Here is a 16,864-nt window from a genome sequence, read left to right as displayed (position 1 = left end):
GGTCTTTTTATTTCAAATCCTGTGCTATTTCTATTCCACAAATCACTTGATGGAAATCTGTTCATTTCTAAATCTGCCAAGATGGGACATTGGATGGTACAGGAACCCCAGTAGGTACCTGAAAAAATAACTTTCTTGGCTACAGTATTGAGGGAAGGATCGAGGCTGGTGTTCATAGAACAAGGTTGCCTGAAGTGCCTTTTGGGAAAAGAGGTTTGATGATTGTCACTGCCTGGACATACCCTCCCCTCCCCACATAAATCTATTCTCACATCCAGTCATTCATCCTCCAACCACCCATCTATCCATCCATTCACCATCCGTCCATCTACCCAACCACCCACCCAATTTCTGTCTCATTTACGTATCCATCTATCTACCCTTCCATTTACCCATTTACCCTTCCCATTCATCTTCCCACCCATTTGTCCACCAACCCACTCACCCATCTTCCCATCCATCTACCCAGCCATCCACCCAGCCTCTCTCCCATTTACCCATCCATCCATATACCCTTTATTTACCATTCACTCATCCACCCATTCATTTCTCTGCCTATCTATTTATGCATCCATCCATCAACCCACTCACCCACCTTCCCGTCCATCTATCCACTCATCTACCCTGCCACCCACCCATCCATCCATTCACCAATCATCCTACCTACCCATCTGTCATGGATTGAATTATGTCCCCCCAAAAATGTTTCTATCAATTTGGCTGGTCATGATTCCTGGTATTGTGTGATTTTCCTATATGTCGTAAATCCTGCCTCTATCATGTTAATGAGGGAGGATGGGCGGCAGTTGTGTTAGTGAGGCAGGACTCAATCTACAAGATTGGACTGTGCCTTGAGGCAGTCTCTTGAGATATAAAAAAAAGAAGCAAGCAGAGAGACGGGGGACCTCATACCACCAAGAAAGCAGTGCCAGGCCAGAGTGCGTCCTTTGGACCCAGGGTACTTGTGCAGAGAAGCTTCTAGTCTGGGGGAAAATTGATGAGAAGGCCGGCAGAGAGAGAGAGAGCCTTCCCCTGGAGCCGAAGCCCCAAATTTGGACTTTTTGCCTACTTTACTGTGAAGAAATAAATTTCTCTTTGCTAAACCCATTCACTTATGATATTTCCGTTATAGCAGCACTAGATAACTAAGAATTTGGTACTGAGATAGTGGGGTGCTGTTCTTGTTTAACACCTAAAATGTGGAAGCAGTTTTGAAACTGTGAGTGGAGAAGACTCAGAAGGAAGTGAGGAGAACTGTTAACACTGGAGAAGGTACGGATGGTGAGAAACAGCAGCAGAGGACCAGCAGGAACAGGGAACTGGGAGCAGCAGAACCAGGAGACCAGCACCAGACAGTGCCGGAGCCAACGCATGGAGTGAGAGATCTGAGTGCCGGTGTACAGGAGGCTTTCTGGTGGAGTGGGGTGCCTCTAGACACTTACCAGTGTAGCTACAGAGCTTTGAAACACTTGTCCAAGCAGGGAAGATGCTGGTGTGAGGCTCGAAAAGCTGAGAGGCCAAGAAACCAGGAAGCAGAAGCTGAAGATACAAAGAACACAAAAAGCCAGGTTGCCTCAGACTCAAAAGGTATGTCCATGACCTCAGGGGTTTCAAAGGGTGGAGCTGTGGCCTCTGATGTTTCTAAGGGTGGAGTCACCACTCAGATGGACTAGGAGAATGCTGCCTCTAAAGCCGAGGGAGCAGAGTTGCTGTCCCAGTGGGCCTGAAAGGCGGAGCTGAAGCCCAGGGCTGAGGGGCCTCCACTCAGAATCTGGAGAGTGTGGCCAATACCTAGAGTCTGGAGGGCAGGGCCATTGTGTAAATTGTCTCAGAGAACAGAGGATTATTTTCAAAGCCTTGAGGGCTGATGTAATGTGTTCTGACTTGCTTGGTGCCTGTTATCCCTTCTTTTTCTCCAGTTTCTCCCATTTGTAAAGGAAATGTCTAGCTTGTGCCTGTTCTGCTGTTATACCTTTGGAAGCAGATAATTTGTATTCTAGATTTCATAGATGACTAGGAATTTTTAAATTTTGGACTTGGAGTTAAGACGTATGCTATGATATGATGGGGTGAATATGTTTTGCATATTGCAAGGATGTGATTTTTGGGGGGCCAAAAGGTAGGATGTCATTATTGAATTATGCCCTCCCAAGAATGTGTGTATCAGTTTGGCTGGGGCATGATTCCTCGTATTTTGTGGTTTTCCCTTCTGTTGTAAATTCTGCCTCTAAGATGTTAATGAGGGAGGATGGGCGGCAGTTGTGTTAGTGAGGCAGGACTCAATCTACAAGATTGGATTGTGTCTTGAGGCAGTCTCTTGAGATATAAAAGAAAGAAGAGGGCAGAGAGACAGGGGGACCGCATACCACCAACAAAGAGGCACCGGGAACACAGCACGTCCTTTGGACCCGGGGTCCCTGCATCGAGAAGCTTCTAGTCCAGGGGAAGATTGATGAGAAGGTGGACAGAGGGAGAAAGCGTTCCCCTGGAGCCGAAGCCCCAACTTTGGACTTTTTGCCTACTTTACTGTGAAGAAATAAATTTCTCTTTGGTAAAGCCATCCATTTGTGGCATTTCTGTTATAGCAACACTAGATAACTAAGACATCATCCAATCTTCTATCTTCCTGTCCACCCACGCTTCTGCCCTTCCATTCTTCCACTGGCTGCTCTATGCCAGGATCTGTGGGATAAAAAAAAAAAAAAAAAAGACTAAGGTAAATCAGACATGGCTTAGCCTTACAGGAGCTCACAGCCTGGGCAGAGGGAGAGAGAGAGGCTGTGAACACCAATGACTATGGCACCAGGCAGTCTGTGATGAAAGCCTTAATAGGGTATAAAGAAATTCTTAATAAGGTATGGGGTAGGATTCTGGGGGAGGCTTCATGGAGCAGGCTGTGACTGAGTTAGACTTCGTGGGATGGTTAAATCCAGGTATGAGAAAGACACTCCAGGTGAAAGACAGAGCATGAAGAAAGACATGGAAGTGGGAAGTCTGGTGGCCTGGCCGTAGCATGGGCTGAGTACAGGAGAGTGGCGGAATCCTGTAAAAGTGGGCAGGGGCAGATCATGAGAGCTGTGAATACTGCCTAGGTGTTTGGGACTTTGTCTTGTCAGAAGCGAGGAGCCATTGAAGGTTTGTCATAGGGGATTTCTTATTGGAGGCAACGGAAGGATGAGGTGGGGGGGAAGGATTGGCATACAGAGCAACTGGACAGGAGACCCCTGGAGATGTTACTCCAGGAGACTGCTGAGGGGGATAAAGCACTGGGCAGAGAGCCAGACCTGAGTTCGAGTCTTGCTGCCACTACCTAGCTATGTGACCTGGGACAGGTCGCTTTCTCTACCTGGGCGTTCATTTTTCTTTCCAGTAGGAGGAGGTGGCAAGCACGTCTATGCTGGAGAAAGGCAGGGTGCTCACCACCCTGCCTGAGAGACCGCAGGAGGCCTCGCCAGCCTTTTTCATCCTGAGACCCACAGTGACCCAAGCCTCTGGAAAGTCAGCCCATGTACATACAGCTCCACTCCTAGACTGGCTCATGCGTGCCAGCCAGGGGCGTTAGTGGAGTCTTGAACTCAAGCCCACATTGGCCGCCCACTCTGGCTGTGTATGCAGCCCTCAGACCACCCTCTTGAAATTCATGCTGGGCCCTTCACCTGCACGTCGCTGGCTCTGCTGTGACCCCAGACCCCTCTGGCCAGATTTCCTCTCTCCTTAATAGGGTCAGAAGCCTTTCCCGCGATTGGCAGCAGTTGTCAGCATGCAAAGATTCAGTGTGTTCTGTTAGGGACACCACAGCTGCATATTCTGTGGGAAGCAGACCAAGCCCCTCCTTGGTTCCCGTTCTCTGCTTGGTTCCAGTGGCCTGAGCTATGTTTGACACATGCCTGGCAGAGCTGTCCAAAAGAAAGAGGATGGGGAAATTGAAACCTTTAGCATTGACTGCTCCATTCTTTGGCACTGGCCCACACGACCAGGCTATTCATTTGACAGGTCAGCTGGGAGCCTTCCCTCACACTCGGCTGCCCAGCCAGGTTGCTAGGAGACCTCAATGATTGCCTGGTAAGCTTCCTGTAACCACTCTTTACACGGTGTCTTTTCCTTCCTAGAAAAAGAACTATGTTTCTGAGGCTGGGTCTGGCATATTCAGGTGAGTTTTAGATGCTCCCTTACCTTGGTGACTACACTTCGTCTGTCAGTTTTTTGTATTGTGGTGGCTTGTGTGTTTCTATGATGCTGGAAGCTATGCCACCAGTATTTCAAATACCGGCGGGGTCGCCCATGGTGGGCAAGTTTCAGCAGTGCTTCCAGACTAAGACAGACTAGGAAGAAAGGTTTGGCATTCTACTTCCTAAAAATCAGCCGTTGAAAACCCTGTGGAGCACAGTTCTACTCTGACACACATGGGGTCGACATGACTCGACGGCAACCGGTGGTGGTGATGGGAGAGAAGGAAAAAGCGTCTTTCCTGAAAGCTTCAGCAAAAATACAAAACAAACAAAATAACCACCCAGGTAACCCCTCTTGGCCTGGCTTGGGCCACATGCCCACCCCTGAATCAGTGACTCTGACTGAAGCCAGTACTCAGATCAGCTGGGGCTGGGCCGTGTGCCCGGAGCTGGAGTGGGTTCAGGCCTTCGTGAATCCTCTGGACTGAGAGTGAGGGAAAGGTGGTTCCTGAAAGAAATGGAGTTTGACTCCACAAGGGGGAATGGAAGGTGGCTAGGGCCCCTGCCGCCCTGCTGAGGATTCATTTCCAGGCAGCTCCACTGGCTCTCAGGCCTGAGGTAGGTAGTGTCCTATGGACAGGCCTCTCAGGCCCTCTGCCCTTGTGTTCTCGTTTATTCTTCTTGAGGCAGGTGTTGTTCTTCTGTTTTACAGATGAGACAGCTGTCACAGATTGGACCCTGGTCTCTGTGTTCACCTCTGTGGACTCAGTTTCCTCATCTGTAGAGTGAGGCCTGGGGAGTAGGGGTTTGGGGTGGTAGCTAAAGTTCTTCCTGTTTTCTAGGCTCTGTGATTTCGGCTGTTTCCCAGGAGGAGGAGGGAGGGACACAGCCATCTGCTGGCAGCCAGGAGGAAAGGGGAGGACCTGGGGGCTGTTCCCTGCTGGCTGCCATCGAGGAGCCCCCAGCCACTGACTGGGCTGGGTGGGCCCCTTGGGTGGGGCAGGGTTCCCGGCTGGGGGGTTGTCCCCACCTCCTCCTGGCTGGGCCCTGTGTGGGCACAAGGGGGAGGATTGTTCCCACAGAGGCCAGAAAACACAAGTGACCACTGTGTGTCAGCTCTTGAGGGTGTGGGTTGAGGCGTTAGTCACTGCTGGCCAGCACTGCAGGGCGGGCCGGACTCCCCCACCCTTCGCTGGACCTGGCCTTGCCTCGGTCTGTGGGAGAGACAGATGTCAGGGACTACAGACAGCCACTTGTTCTTTATGTCACTCCTTGCCTGTTGACTCTCACGTGCCCCGTCTACTTGGCCCACCCATAGCTTTCCAGGACCTACCTCCTCCCCAAGATGCCCTCACATCAGAGCATGGAGAGAGCTAAGAGCTTCATTTTCCCACCCTCCTACTACACAGAAGGAGAAACTGAGGCCCAGGCAGGACCTGTGCCTTCCTGGGTGCCCTTGGTGATGCATTGGTTAAAAGCTACAACAACTAACCGAAAAGGTCTACAGTTTGAATCCACCAGCCACTCCTTGTAAACTACAGGGCAGCTCTACTCTGTCATGTAGGGTCGCTATGAGATGGCAATGGGTTTGTTTTTTGTTTATGGCAAGATGGTTAGGTACATGGAATTTGAAGGATGCACAGATCTGAATCAAAATCCTACCCCTGTAATTTATCTGCTATGTGACCCTGGGCAAGTGACTTCACCTCTGTGAGCATCAGTTTTCTTATTTAAAAAAAAAAAAAAATTGCCATGGAATGAATCCGACTCATGCCAATTCCATGTGTGTCAGAGTAGAACTGTGCTTTGTAGGGTTTTCAATGGCTGATTTTTCTTCTGAGATGCCTCTGATTAGAACCACCAGCCTTTCGGTTAGCAGCCAGGCACGTTAACTGTTTGTACCACCCAGGGACTCCTTGTATGTATAAAATGTGGCCCCAGTAGTACCTTCTTCACAGAATTGTAAAAATTACTGGTAATTGAGGGGGTCAAACTGTGTCTTCTTGTGCTCTCTCTTGTTCTACTGCTTCTGAGCCGGATTCATTTTTAGACTTCCCTTGGAGGTGTGAGGAAACCCTGGTGGCATAGTAGTTAAGAGCTACGGCTGCTAACCAAAAGGTTGGCAGTTCGAATCTACCAGGTGCTCCCTGGAAAGTCTATGGGGCAGTTTTGCTCTGTCCTATAGGGTCATTATGAGTCAGAATTGACTTGACGGCAATGGGTTTTGTTTGGCTGGTGGTATGAGCAGTCCCGGTGGTGCAGTGAGTAAGAGCTCAGCTGCTAACTGAAAGGTTGGTAGCTCGAATCCAGCAGCTGCTCCTTGGGAGCCCTATGGGGCAGTTCTATTCTGTCCTGTAGGGTCACTATTAGTCAGAATCGACTCTACAGCAATGGGTTTTGTTTGTTTGTTTGCTTTGATGGTATAATGGCTGCCAGCAGCTCCCAGCCAGGTGCCTCCCTACTGGAGGCTAGCAGTAGAGGAGGGCTGGTCACCATCTCAGTGGTCTTAGCAAAAGTTCTGTTGGTGATTTCATTGGCTGACTTGATCACATGGCTATCCCTGAACCAGTCACTGTGGCCAAAGGGAATACAGCGCTCTGATCAGCCAGGATGAGCCACCTCTCATTTCTAGATCTGGTGGTAGAAGTAGCTCTGCTGTCCTATAGGGACTGAGAATGAGGTTGGGTTGGTTCAGCTGAAGGAAGATCAGGGAAGGGTATGTTACATTATGGAAAGGTAAGGATTCATACAGGCAAATTCTCCCTCTAGGCAGGAACTGTTCGTCTTGTTCACTAGAAAAGTGCCTCACATAATATGGGCTCAGTAAATAATGGTTGCCACCACCCATCTGTCAATGTTACAGTGTGCTGGCTTGCATGTTGCTGTGATGCTGGAAGCTATGCCAATGGTATTTCACATACTAGCAGGATCACCCATGGTGGACAGGCTTCAGTGGAGCTTCCAGATGAAGACAGACTAGGAAGAAAGGCCTGGCAATCTGCTTCTGAAAATTAGCCAGTGAAAATCCTATGGATCACAACAGAATACTGTTTAATACAGTGCTGGAAGATGTCCTCTCAAGGTTGGAAGGCACCCAAAAGGCACAGTGGCTGCAACAAAGGACTTGAGCATACCAGTGATCGTGAAAACGGCACAGGACCGGCTCAAGAAATGGGAACACTTCTTTCTGGTGTACATGGGGTCGTTCTGAATTAGAGCTGACTCAGTAGTAACTAACAACAAAATAATGGTTGAGTGAATGAGTGCGTGAATGAATGAATAGGGAATAAGCCGATTCCTGGCAGCCCAGTGTAGTGAAGAGAACACTGGACTGGGCATCAGGAGCCTTCTGCAGCTCATTGTCCTGGTTGGGTCTTGATACTTCTATGAACCTTGGTCTTCTCATTTGGGAAATAGGCATGATAGATAACAGCTGCCTAATGGCTTGTGGTTCGATAAAATTATGGCAGCTGAGCACCCTGCAACTGCCAAGCGCTTCACCAGTGTGAGTGGTTGCTATTGGGTGTGGTTATCATTATCTTTAACAAGGGAGAAGAGCAGGGGCTGCCAGGCGCTGGCCAAGAAGTGGCTGTTGGGAAGTGATTTGGAGCTCAGGCTCTTTGAGTCAGGCAGGCTTGTGTTTGGATCCAGCCTTTACCATTCACTGGCTGTGTGACCTGAGGCAAGTCTCCTGGCCTCTCTGAATCTCAGTTTCTCATCTGTAAATTAAAAACAAAAAACCCAAACCCACTGTCACTGAGTCAGTTCTGACTCGTGGAACCCAGTGTGTTACACAGTGGAGCTGCTCCGTAGGGTTTTCTTGGCTATAATCTTTAAGGAAGCAGATTGGCAGGCTTTTCTCCCATGGTGCCACTGGATGGGTTCAGACCCCCAGCTTTTGGGTTAGTCGTGGAGTTCAAACCACTTATGCTACCCAGGGACCTTTCATCTGTAAATCGGGCGTGATAATATTTGTCTCCAAGAGCTGGATCCAGGAAGAAACAAGAAATGCCTTGTAAGGCCTAGCATACCTCGAGGGCTCCGTCAGGGTTAGCTGCTTTTATCATCAGCGATTATTAACTTCCTCTATGGCTTCAAGGTGATGGATTGCTGCCTTAACCAGGCCGTTCAAGAATGTAATACTGGCCAAGTCACTGTCTGGTCCACATTTTCTACTCACCCGATTCTGGCAGGCTTTGGTTCCTGTGAAATCTGAGCAAGGGCTGGGCAGCTGGCTCCTCACTGTTGACACTGGCGTGATGCTGGCACTCCCCGGGAGCCTGGCCAGTGGTCAGTGCTGCCCTTCAGGTTGTGGGCAAGGCAGGTCTTGTGTACTTCTGGAAAATGGTTCCTGCCCAGGCCTCCCTCACCTCCAGGGGAAAATGGCCCTTTTCAGGAAACCCAGGAAAAGGTGGCATGCAACCTTCTTCCCTAGCTCTCAGGCATGGAAGGGCAGGGATGGTCTTTGCCTAGCTTATCTGCCTGCTGTGCTGCTCTGGCTGGGGCTAGGGACAGCGTGGCCAAGGTGGTTGCCTTGTTCACCTGACCCTAGCTCTGGCTTACCCTCTGTCCCCTCTACCTTCCTTTCCTCAAAGGAGGAGAGCAAGCCTGAACCTTCTTCTGAGTTTGGAGAGGAATCGGGGTGGTGACCAAAAGGAGGAGTCTGGGTTGGTGAACAGCAGTATACAAAGGTGAAAGATGCTTTTTTTTTGAAATCAGAAAACCAATAATGTTTCCACGTATGCATCCTTTTCTCCTGTTTCTCAGTATTTTTTTTTTTTTGGTAAAAATATACACAACAAAACCTTCAGAAAAGTGTTTTATTTTTGACGGTCCTCTGTCTGTTGGAGACAGAAAAAAAAAATCATTTTTACAAGATAGGAAAAGGCAGGTACGTAATCAGTTAAATGTGAGTGTCTGTGAGCGCACGTGAGAGAAAGAGAGCGCATGTGCGTGACCCTCATTGAGAAATTGATGGGCTTCTAAGGCACTCTGAATAAGCTTTCAGACTGAGTTTGAGGGGAAGACCTCTTGGAGTGAGCAGGGTGAATTCTACGATAAGGACTGGCCCCAGGGAATGTCCCTCCCCTGATCTTGGCTTCTGGGCTAGATGTGGGAGGTTTCATAGACTCTGGCTTGGAAGGGACTTGGATGGAGCAAGAAAGAGGCTTCCAAGCTAGCGGACCTGGGAGCGGACTGCCAGCGCCCCAAATCCAGCCCTGCTACCTGCCTCGCTAGGTGGGCCTGCCTCAGTCGCCCCATCTATAGGTGAGGTAGCAACAGCGCCTGCATCTGGGGGTTGTTGAGAAGATCAGTGAATTCAAATGAAAGAAGGAAGACCAGGGCGCTGTGCGGAGTGAGCCCTTGACTAACTGGAAACTGTTGTTGTCACAGAAGTGGGGCCCTGGGGACTTTGCAGCTCAATTAACAAACATTTACCTAAACAGAGAATACATTTATAGATTTAAAGAGGAAATGAACATAAAGAATCACCTATTTGCATCACTCTCCCAGCATCACTTCCTTCCAGAAGGCTCCCCGTTCCCTACCCCCATGAGATAAGGTGCCCCCTCCCAGCTCCCACAGCTTCCATCATGAGCATGCTGTCTCAGTCAGTATCGGAGTCTGTCTCTCCAGCTAAACCTTGAGCTCTGTGAGGCCAGGAATGGCCACTCTGTCTCTGATCGTGGGTGCCCTGTGTAGGTCCAGGCATCAGCACTCTTAAGTGTATGTTGGCAGCTTATCTGGTCTGTTGTTGTTAGCTGCAGTGGCACAGGCCCCCAATTCATGTGGGCCCCAGGCACAATGAAACAAAATGCTGCCCGATCCTGTACATCCCCGTGATTGGTGGCAGATTGGACTGTTGTGAGCCATAGGGTTTTCATTGGCTGATTTTCAGAAGTAGTCAGGCTTGTCTTCCCGGTCCATCTTAATCTGTAAGCTCTGCTGAAACCTGCTCTACCAAAAAAAAAAAAACCCAAAAAACCAAACCAAACAAAAACCCACTGAGTTGATTCCGATTCATAGCGACCCTGTAGGACAAAGTACACCTGCCCCATAGGGTTTCCAAGGAGCAGCTGGTGGATTCAAGCTGCTGACCTATTGGTTAGTAGCTGAGCTCTTAACCACTGAGCCACTTGATCTAGAAGCTTCTAAATTCTGGAGATTATAGGGCAGCCTTGTACAGGAGTGGCAAGTGCATAGAATATTTGAAGTTAGAAAACCCGGATTCAGATTCTCCTGCCACTACCTTTGTTCCTTCACACCTCCCTTCTAAGCCTTGACTTCCTCACCTGTTGTTATTGTTAGCTGCTGTCAAGTCACCGCTTGACTCACAGCAATCCCATGTACAGCAGAACAGAACATTGACCAGTCCGCACCATCTTCACCATTATTGGTATGTTTGAATCCATTGTTGCAGCTACTACGTCAGTCCATCTCATTGAGGGTCTCTTTCACCTTCGCTGGCCCTCCATTTTACCAAATACGATATCCTCTTTCAGTGATTGATTCCTCCTGATGATGTGTCCAAAATAAGTGAGTCCAAGTCTCAGACAATATTCTGTGATCCACAGGGTTTTCATTGGTTAATTTTTGGAAGTAGATCACCAAGCCTTTCTTCCTGGGCTTCCTCATTTTTCCTCACCTCTAGGATGGAGGAATTGGTGTGGTGTTGGTTACTGTGGGGGTCCTTTGAGAGGATGAGAATGCTCTTTGTCCAGCATGGACCCCCAGACACACCGGAGTAACTTAGCCATTGGCATTTCCTGGGGAGTGAGGTACAAAGTCATTGTGTAAGGCAAGAGCGTGGTCAATGTTGCCCTCGAAAATTTCTTAGGAAGGAGCCACAGTGGGAAGCAACACACTGAGTCTCCTTGAGTCCCGCATAGTCCGTTTTCCCTGAGCTTTGCAATAGGCTAGGTCCTTGGGTGGCTCAGATGGTTTGCACTTGACTATTAACCTAAAAGGACCCCTGGTGGCACAATGGTTAAGCACTGGGCTGCTAACTGAAAGGTCTGTGGTTCAAATCCATCAGTTGCTCCAAGGGAGAAAAGACCTGATGATTCGCTCCTGTAAAGATTACAGCCTAGGTCTGTGGTTCAAACCCACCAGTTGCTCTGTGGAAGGACCTGGCGATCTGCTCTCATGAAGATTACAGCCTAGGAAACCCTACGGGGCAGTTCTACTCTGTCACATGTGGTTGCTATGAGTTAGAATCAACTGTATCGACTCCATGGCACACAACAACAGCTAACCTAAAGATTGGTGGTTTGAACCCACCCCGTGGTACCGTGGAAGAAAGGTCTGGCGATTTGCTCCTGTAAAGATCACAACCTAGGAAACCCTATGGAGCAGTTCTACTCTGTAGCACATGGGTCACCGTGAGTCGGAATCGACTCGAAGGCAATGGGTGTTACTGCAATAGGTTGCTGTACAAAGACTCCAGGTGAAGCAGCTCACTTTGGGATCCATGTTATAGGAGAAAGTGTTATTTTTAAACACTGGAACCGCCTGCAGTGGTAGGGGAGATGCTAACTCCTAGAGGCTAGCAGGACCATGGGAAGGAACTACCTGCAGTTCTAATCTCCCATTTCCTGGACCCCAGCTCATCGTGTGGAATTGCTTGCACCATTTATATGGTCATTTCTCTCTCTTTTTCATCAAGTAAGAAGCAAGAAGCAGTTGCTTTGCCCAGGGGGAAGGCATCTAGGAAGCAATTCCACTGTAACTGGTAGACATTTACTTAAAATGGCTTTTTTCATTTTTAAAAAAATGTATGCGAAATGATGCAAATAAATACATGGAAATATTCCTATTAAAATTGTTTAATACAGGGAGTGAAAGTGCCATTTGAATCCCTCATCTCAGGCCCCTCCCCAGCCTCCTGTAAGGATGGAGGTATATCTTTCCAGAGTTTTTCATTCATTTACATACACATGTGAACACTGGCAAAAGTGTAAGAATTATTGTACCACTTTTATTGTTCAGTGTTCTGTATTTTTTACTCAACAACTTCAACAAATTTTCTTCAATGATAGAATCCTCACCTTTCACACAGGAGACCTGGGTTTGATTCCCAGCCAGTGCACCTCATGCGCAGCCGCCACCTGTTAGTGGAGGTTTGTGTGTTGCTATGATGTTAAACAGGTTTCAGCGGAGCTTCCAGACTAAGATTGACTAAGAAGAAAGGCCTGGCAATCTACTTCCAAATATCAGGCAGTTAAAACCCTGTGGATCACAATGGTCCAATCCACAACTGATCACGGGGATGTCGCAGGACCCCAGGCAGTGTTTGGTTCTGTTCTGTGTGGGGGTGTCACAAGTTAGGGGCTGACAACAATATTTGTAGAGCTATCCTGTTCTTCTAATTTTATTTATTCCATAGTATGGGTGTATCACACTTTTTTTTTTTCCAAATACAGAACATTGTTTCTGTGTTTGCTTGACTGTGCTGGTATGATGCACAGCACTGGCCATTTTTAGGAACAAGTATCTCCTGGTTCACCTCCCTGGTTCCCCTCTGGACACTGGCTTCCATTTTCACACCCCTTATCTCATGCTGGACTCTCTGAGTAGGCCTCCAAGGGCCACTTTCCTACTGAGTGTGCCTTGTTGACCTCTCCCATCTCTGCTTTGCAGGCCAAGAACAAGGAGACAGGCGCCTTGGCTGCAGCCAAAGTAATTGAGACCAAGAGTGAGGAGGAGCTGGAGGACTACATCGTGGAGATCGAGATCCTGGCCACCTGCGACCACCCCTACATCGTGAAGCTCTTGGGAGCCTACTACTATGATGGAAAGCTGTGGGTAAGGCACCTTCCATCCCGTCTTGGCCCCAGTGTGTGTTGGTCCAGAGCCCCTGAGCCTAGTTCTGACATCTTCAGTTCTTTCTCAGGGTTTGCTTTGAAGGCAAGGGCAGGGGCGAGGAGGTGAAGTAAGTGGACTGTGTGTCCCCTGCCCTCTGCATCGTCCCCCAGAGCCTCCCCACCCTTACGTGTAGAGTTCAGAGCAGGAACTCTAATGCCATAGTGCCTGGGTTCGAATCCCAGCTCTGCCACTAACAAGGGATAACCCTGGGGAAGTTCTTAACCTCTTTGTGTCTGCCTCAGTTTCCCCATCCTTAAGGTGGGCATAATAATAGTACTGACTCATGGGGTTGTTAATGAGGATGAAATGAATTCGTTCCTCCTAGGTGCTTACAGCAGCGCCTGGCACGGGTAAGATCTCGGGGTTCTTGGCTACGTCATTGCCAGTAGTGGTGGCACCTTCCCTGCTGCTGCTGCTGCTGCTGCTTGGGGATTCTGTTCTTTTCAATGGCAGCACCAAAGTGGGGAGACCTTTAACACCCCTTCTTCCATTAGCAACCTCATCCTTTGATGTGCAAGATGCAGATGCAGCTTTAAGCCCCAGCTTCCAACCTCAGCACCACCCCTCTGCACCACCACTTCTGAAGAGGAATTCTGGGGTGGCCCCTGGTTCCCATAGGACAAGCCTGCCCCAGAGACTGTCTTCCCTACTGTTGTCCTCCCCGAGTTCATGCCTCTCAGTTCATAAACCCAAACTCCTCAGAAGATATATCTCTCTCCAAACCTTTTTTCACCCAGTGTTTTATAGATAAAACATCATATTTATGACCCCAAAACTCAGTACAGGCAGTCCCCGGATTATGAATGAGTTCCGTTCCTAAGCCTATCTTTAAGGCAAATATGTATGTAAGTCAGAGCAGTTAGATACCGTTTGTATCTAAAGTCCGTTAGTCAAATGTTTGTCTTAGTATATAGTGTATAGTTTACCTTTCTATGCATTAAAAAAAGTTAAAGAAACACTTCCAGATACACTAAAACATCTTTAACATAATAACATAGTCATAATAACAACGTTTTGATGTGCCTCGCAAAGTACCATGGGTTATTGCAAACCATTGTATGTACTGTACAACGTTTGTAACAAAAAGATGTATAGGAAAAGTCTGGAGCTAATTCTAGACTCAGTTGAAAGATGGCCAGCCTCCCATGTAGACCTTTTGAATGAGGATGGAGGGTCACCAAGGGGCTGGGCACCTCAGCTGTTGCTAGAGCTGAGAGCCCCCCCGGAGTCAGGTTACCACATGTAGCAACTGTTTGCTAACAACCCTAATCATTATTTGGTGTCCAGGAAGTGGTGTTTTAAGCATTTTATATTCTATTGTGATTGTTTGTAGAGAATGCTTTTATTGCCTTAGTTACATTTTAGGACATTGGTTTAGGGTTTGGAGTTGACATGTAATGCTTTATAATTTTTCCCACTTAAAATAATGAGAAATAGAGTCCTGGCTGGTTGGTTTTGGATTTTTTGTTTTACTTTGCAAAAAAAAAAAATGCCTGATTTTTAGGAACAGAACTGCTGACTTAATGGGAAAGTCTGTATTTCCTTTGAGAAGAGGATCCTGCTGGATTAAAAAATCAAAGGAAAGTTAGGAAACCATGTAAAAGTTTATCCCTCTCATTTCGACAGGTATGTTATAAGTTCACCTTTTGTATTTTTAAAAAAGAAATACATATGCATTTTTTAAAGATGAACTTATACAATATGTATCTGCATAGAAAAATACACTCCCAGTTTACCTCTGGTGCTAAAAACTTGGATGGTTTTAATTTTTTGCTTGTTTGTTGGAGAACTGAAAGACAGCGAAGGGGAGTGAGAACTCGATCTGGCTGCCCCCACCCAGAGCTCTATTCACCAGAACTGGCTGTCCCCCAAGACAGAGGCCAGCTTCCCTCAGGTTCTCCGAGCATCTCCTGTCTCCTTGTCTTAGACGGGGGGACAGGGGATAACACCACCACCACCGGACTACCAGCTTCCTCTTTCAAAGCCTTTCTTCGTCACTGTCTCCAGGAGCCTCAGGAGTCTATCAGGGCTGGAAGAGCAATCACCTTTCTCCTGAGGAGGAAGCAGAGGCACAGAGAGGGTAGGCCCCTAGCTCATGGTCACACAGCAAAGGCCAAGGAAGCTGAAACGATGTTTCCTTCCTCCTTGATTCTTGGAGCTGCTTTAATTGTTTTTTCTTCTTTTAAGATGCTACACAAATATTACATATATGGTCACCAGAGGAAAATGAGCATACAGAAAAAAAAAAAAAGATTAAAACCATTCGAAGTTTTGCCACCAGAGATAACTAATCACAGATAACGTTTCGTGTATATTTTGTTATATATACAGACACAGGAAACCCTGGTGGCATGGTGGTTAAGTGCTACAGCTGCTAACCAAGAGGCTGGCAGTTCAAACCCGCCAGGTGCTTCTTGGAAACTCTATGGGGCAGTTCTGCTCTGTCCTGTAGGATCGCTATGAGTCAGAGTTGACTCGACGGCAGTGGGTTTGGTTTTTGGTTTTATACAGACACGCACACACATGTTTTTTAAAAGGTGAACTTCTGCCATACCTGTTGTTGCTTTACCTCTTTTTTAATGTAAGATGTATTTGGAACATCTTTCCACATCAGTGAGGAAATGCCTGCTCTTCGTTTTTTCCTTGCTCCATAGAATTCCTTTTTCTTTTCTTTCTTTCTTTTTTTCATTATTATTATGCTTTAAATGAAGGTTTACAAAACAAACTAGCTTCTCATTAAACAATTAGTACACATATTGTTTTGTGACATTGGTTACCAACCCCATGACATGTCAGCACTCCCTTCTCGACCTTGGGTTCCTTATTACCAGCTTTCCTGTCCCCCCCTGCCTTCTTGCCCTTGCCCCTGGGCTGGTGTGCCCCTTTAGTCTCCTTTTGTTTTATGGGCCTGTCTAATCTTTGGCTGAAAGGTGTACCTCAGGAGTGACTTCGTTACTGAGCTAAAAGGATGTCCGGGGGCCATACTTCTGGGGTTTCTCCAGTCTCTGTCAGGCTGGTAAGTCTGGTCTTTTTTTGTGAGTTAGAATTTTGTTCTATATTTTTCTCCAGCTCTGTCTGGGCGTAGATTTCTATTTTCTGACTGTACCATCCTCTATTGGTTGGGCATTTAGACTGCTGCTTGTTTTGTTGTTGTTGTTATAAACAACTATATGTTGGACATCTTTGAATTTTTTGTATTCTTGTCTGAGAACCTCTTTATGATAAATTCTTAGCAGTAGAGTTATTAAGGTTTTTAAACGTGTATTGCCAAACTGGCCTTACAGAGCCACTTTTGATGTAAACTAAGGAATTCTTTCATACACCCACCCACCCATCAGTCTACCCATCAACCCACTCATCCATCCATCCATTCATTCTCCTATCCATCTATACAACATTTATTGGATTGTCAATTGTGGACTCATTAAGAAAAACACCTATTGTGTGTCTGTTCCCGTTATTGATTGCAGCTGTGTGCCAAGTCATTACTTACCCAGACCCAAAGATAATACCAATAGCGTTGTTGTTGTTGTTAGCTGCCATTGAGTTTTGGCTCCTGACTCGTGGAGACCCCATTCACAACAAAAAGAAGTACTGCCAGGTCCCAAGCCATCCCAGTGATTGGTTGGGAATTGGACCATTGTAGTCTATAAGATTTTCATTGACTAATTTTTAAAAGTAGATCACCAGGCTTTTCTTCCTTGTCCATCTTAGTCTGGAAAAACCGATAATAAAAAAATGGCTAACATTTATTGAGAGCTTACAGTGTGCTAGGCCTCTTGGTATGAGTTTGCTTGCATTACGTGATTTTCTCTTCGCTCTTTGAGGTT

The 16,864-nt window shown here is 47.3% G+C and overlaps 2 protein-coding genes across 2 annotated transcripts in view; both read left to right on the top strand.

Moving 5' to 3' along the window:
- Nucleotides 1–16,864, top strand: part of STK10 (serine/threonine kinase 10) — a 168,214-nt gene that overhangs the window by 18,241 nt on the left and 133,109 nt on the right. Inside the window, exon 2 of the mRNA XM_003404657.4 lies at nt 12,810–12,974. Coding sequence (XP_003404705.1) covers nt 12,810–12,974 — 165 coding nt within the window. The remainder of the gene's footprint in view (nt 1–12,809; nt 12,975–16,864) is intronic.
- Nucleotides 1–16,864, top strand: part of SH3PXD2B (SH3 and PX domains 2B) — a 406,416-nt gene that overhangs the window by 304,631 nt on the left and 84,921 nt on the right. The window lies entirely within an intron of this gene.

This window comes from Loxodonta africana, chromosome 2 (genome assembly GCF_030014295.1).
Source record: "Loxodonta africana isolate mLoxAfr1 chromosome 2, mLoxAfr1.hap2, whole genome shotgun sequence".
In the NCBI taxonomy this organism is placed as follows: Eukaryota; Metazoa; Chordata; class Mammalia; order Proboscidea; family Elephantidae; genus Loxodonta; species Loxodonta africana.
The sequence above is the reverse complement of the archived record's forward strand: the minus strand, read 5'-3'. Positions and strand labels throughout refer to the sequence as shown.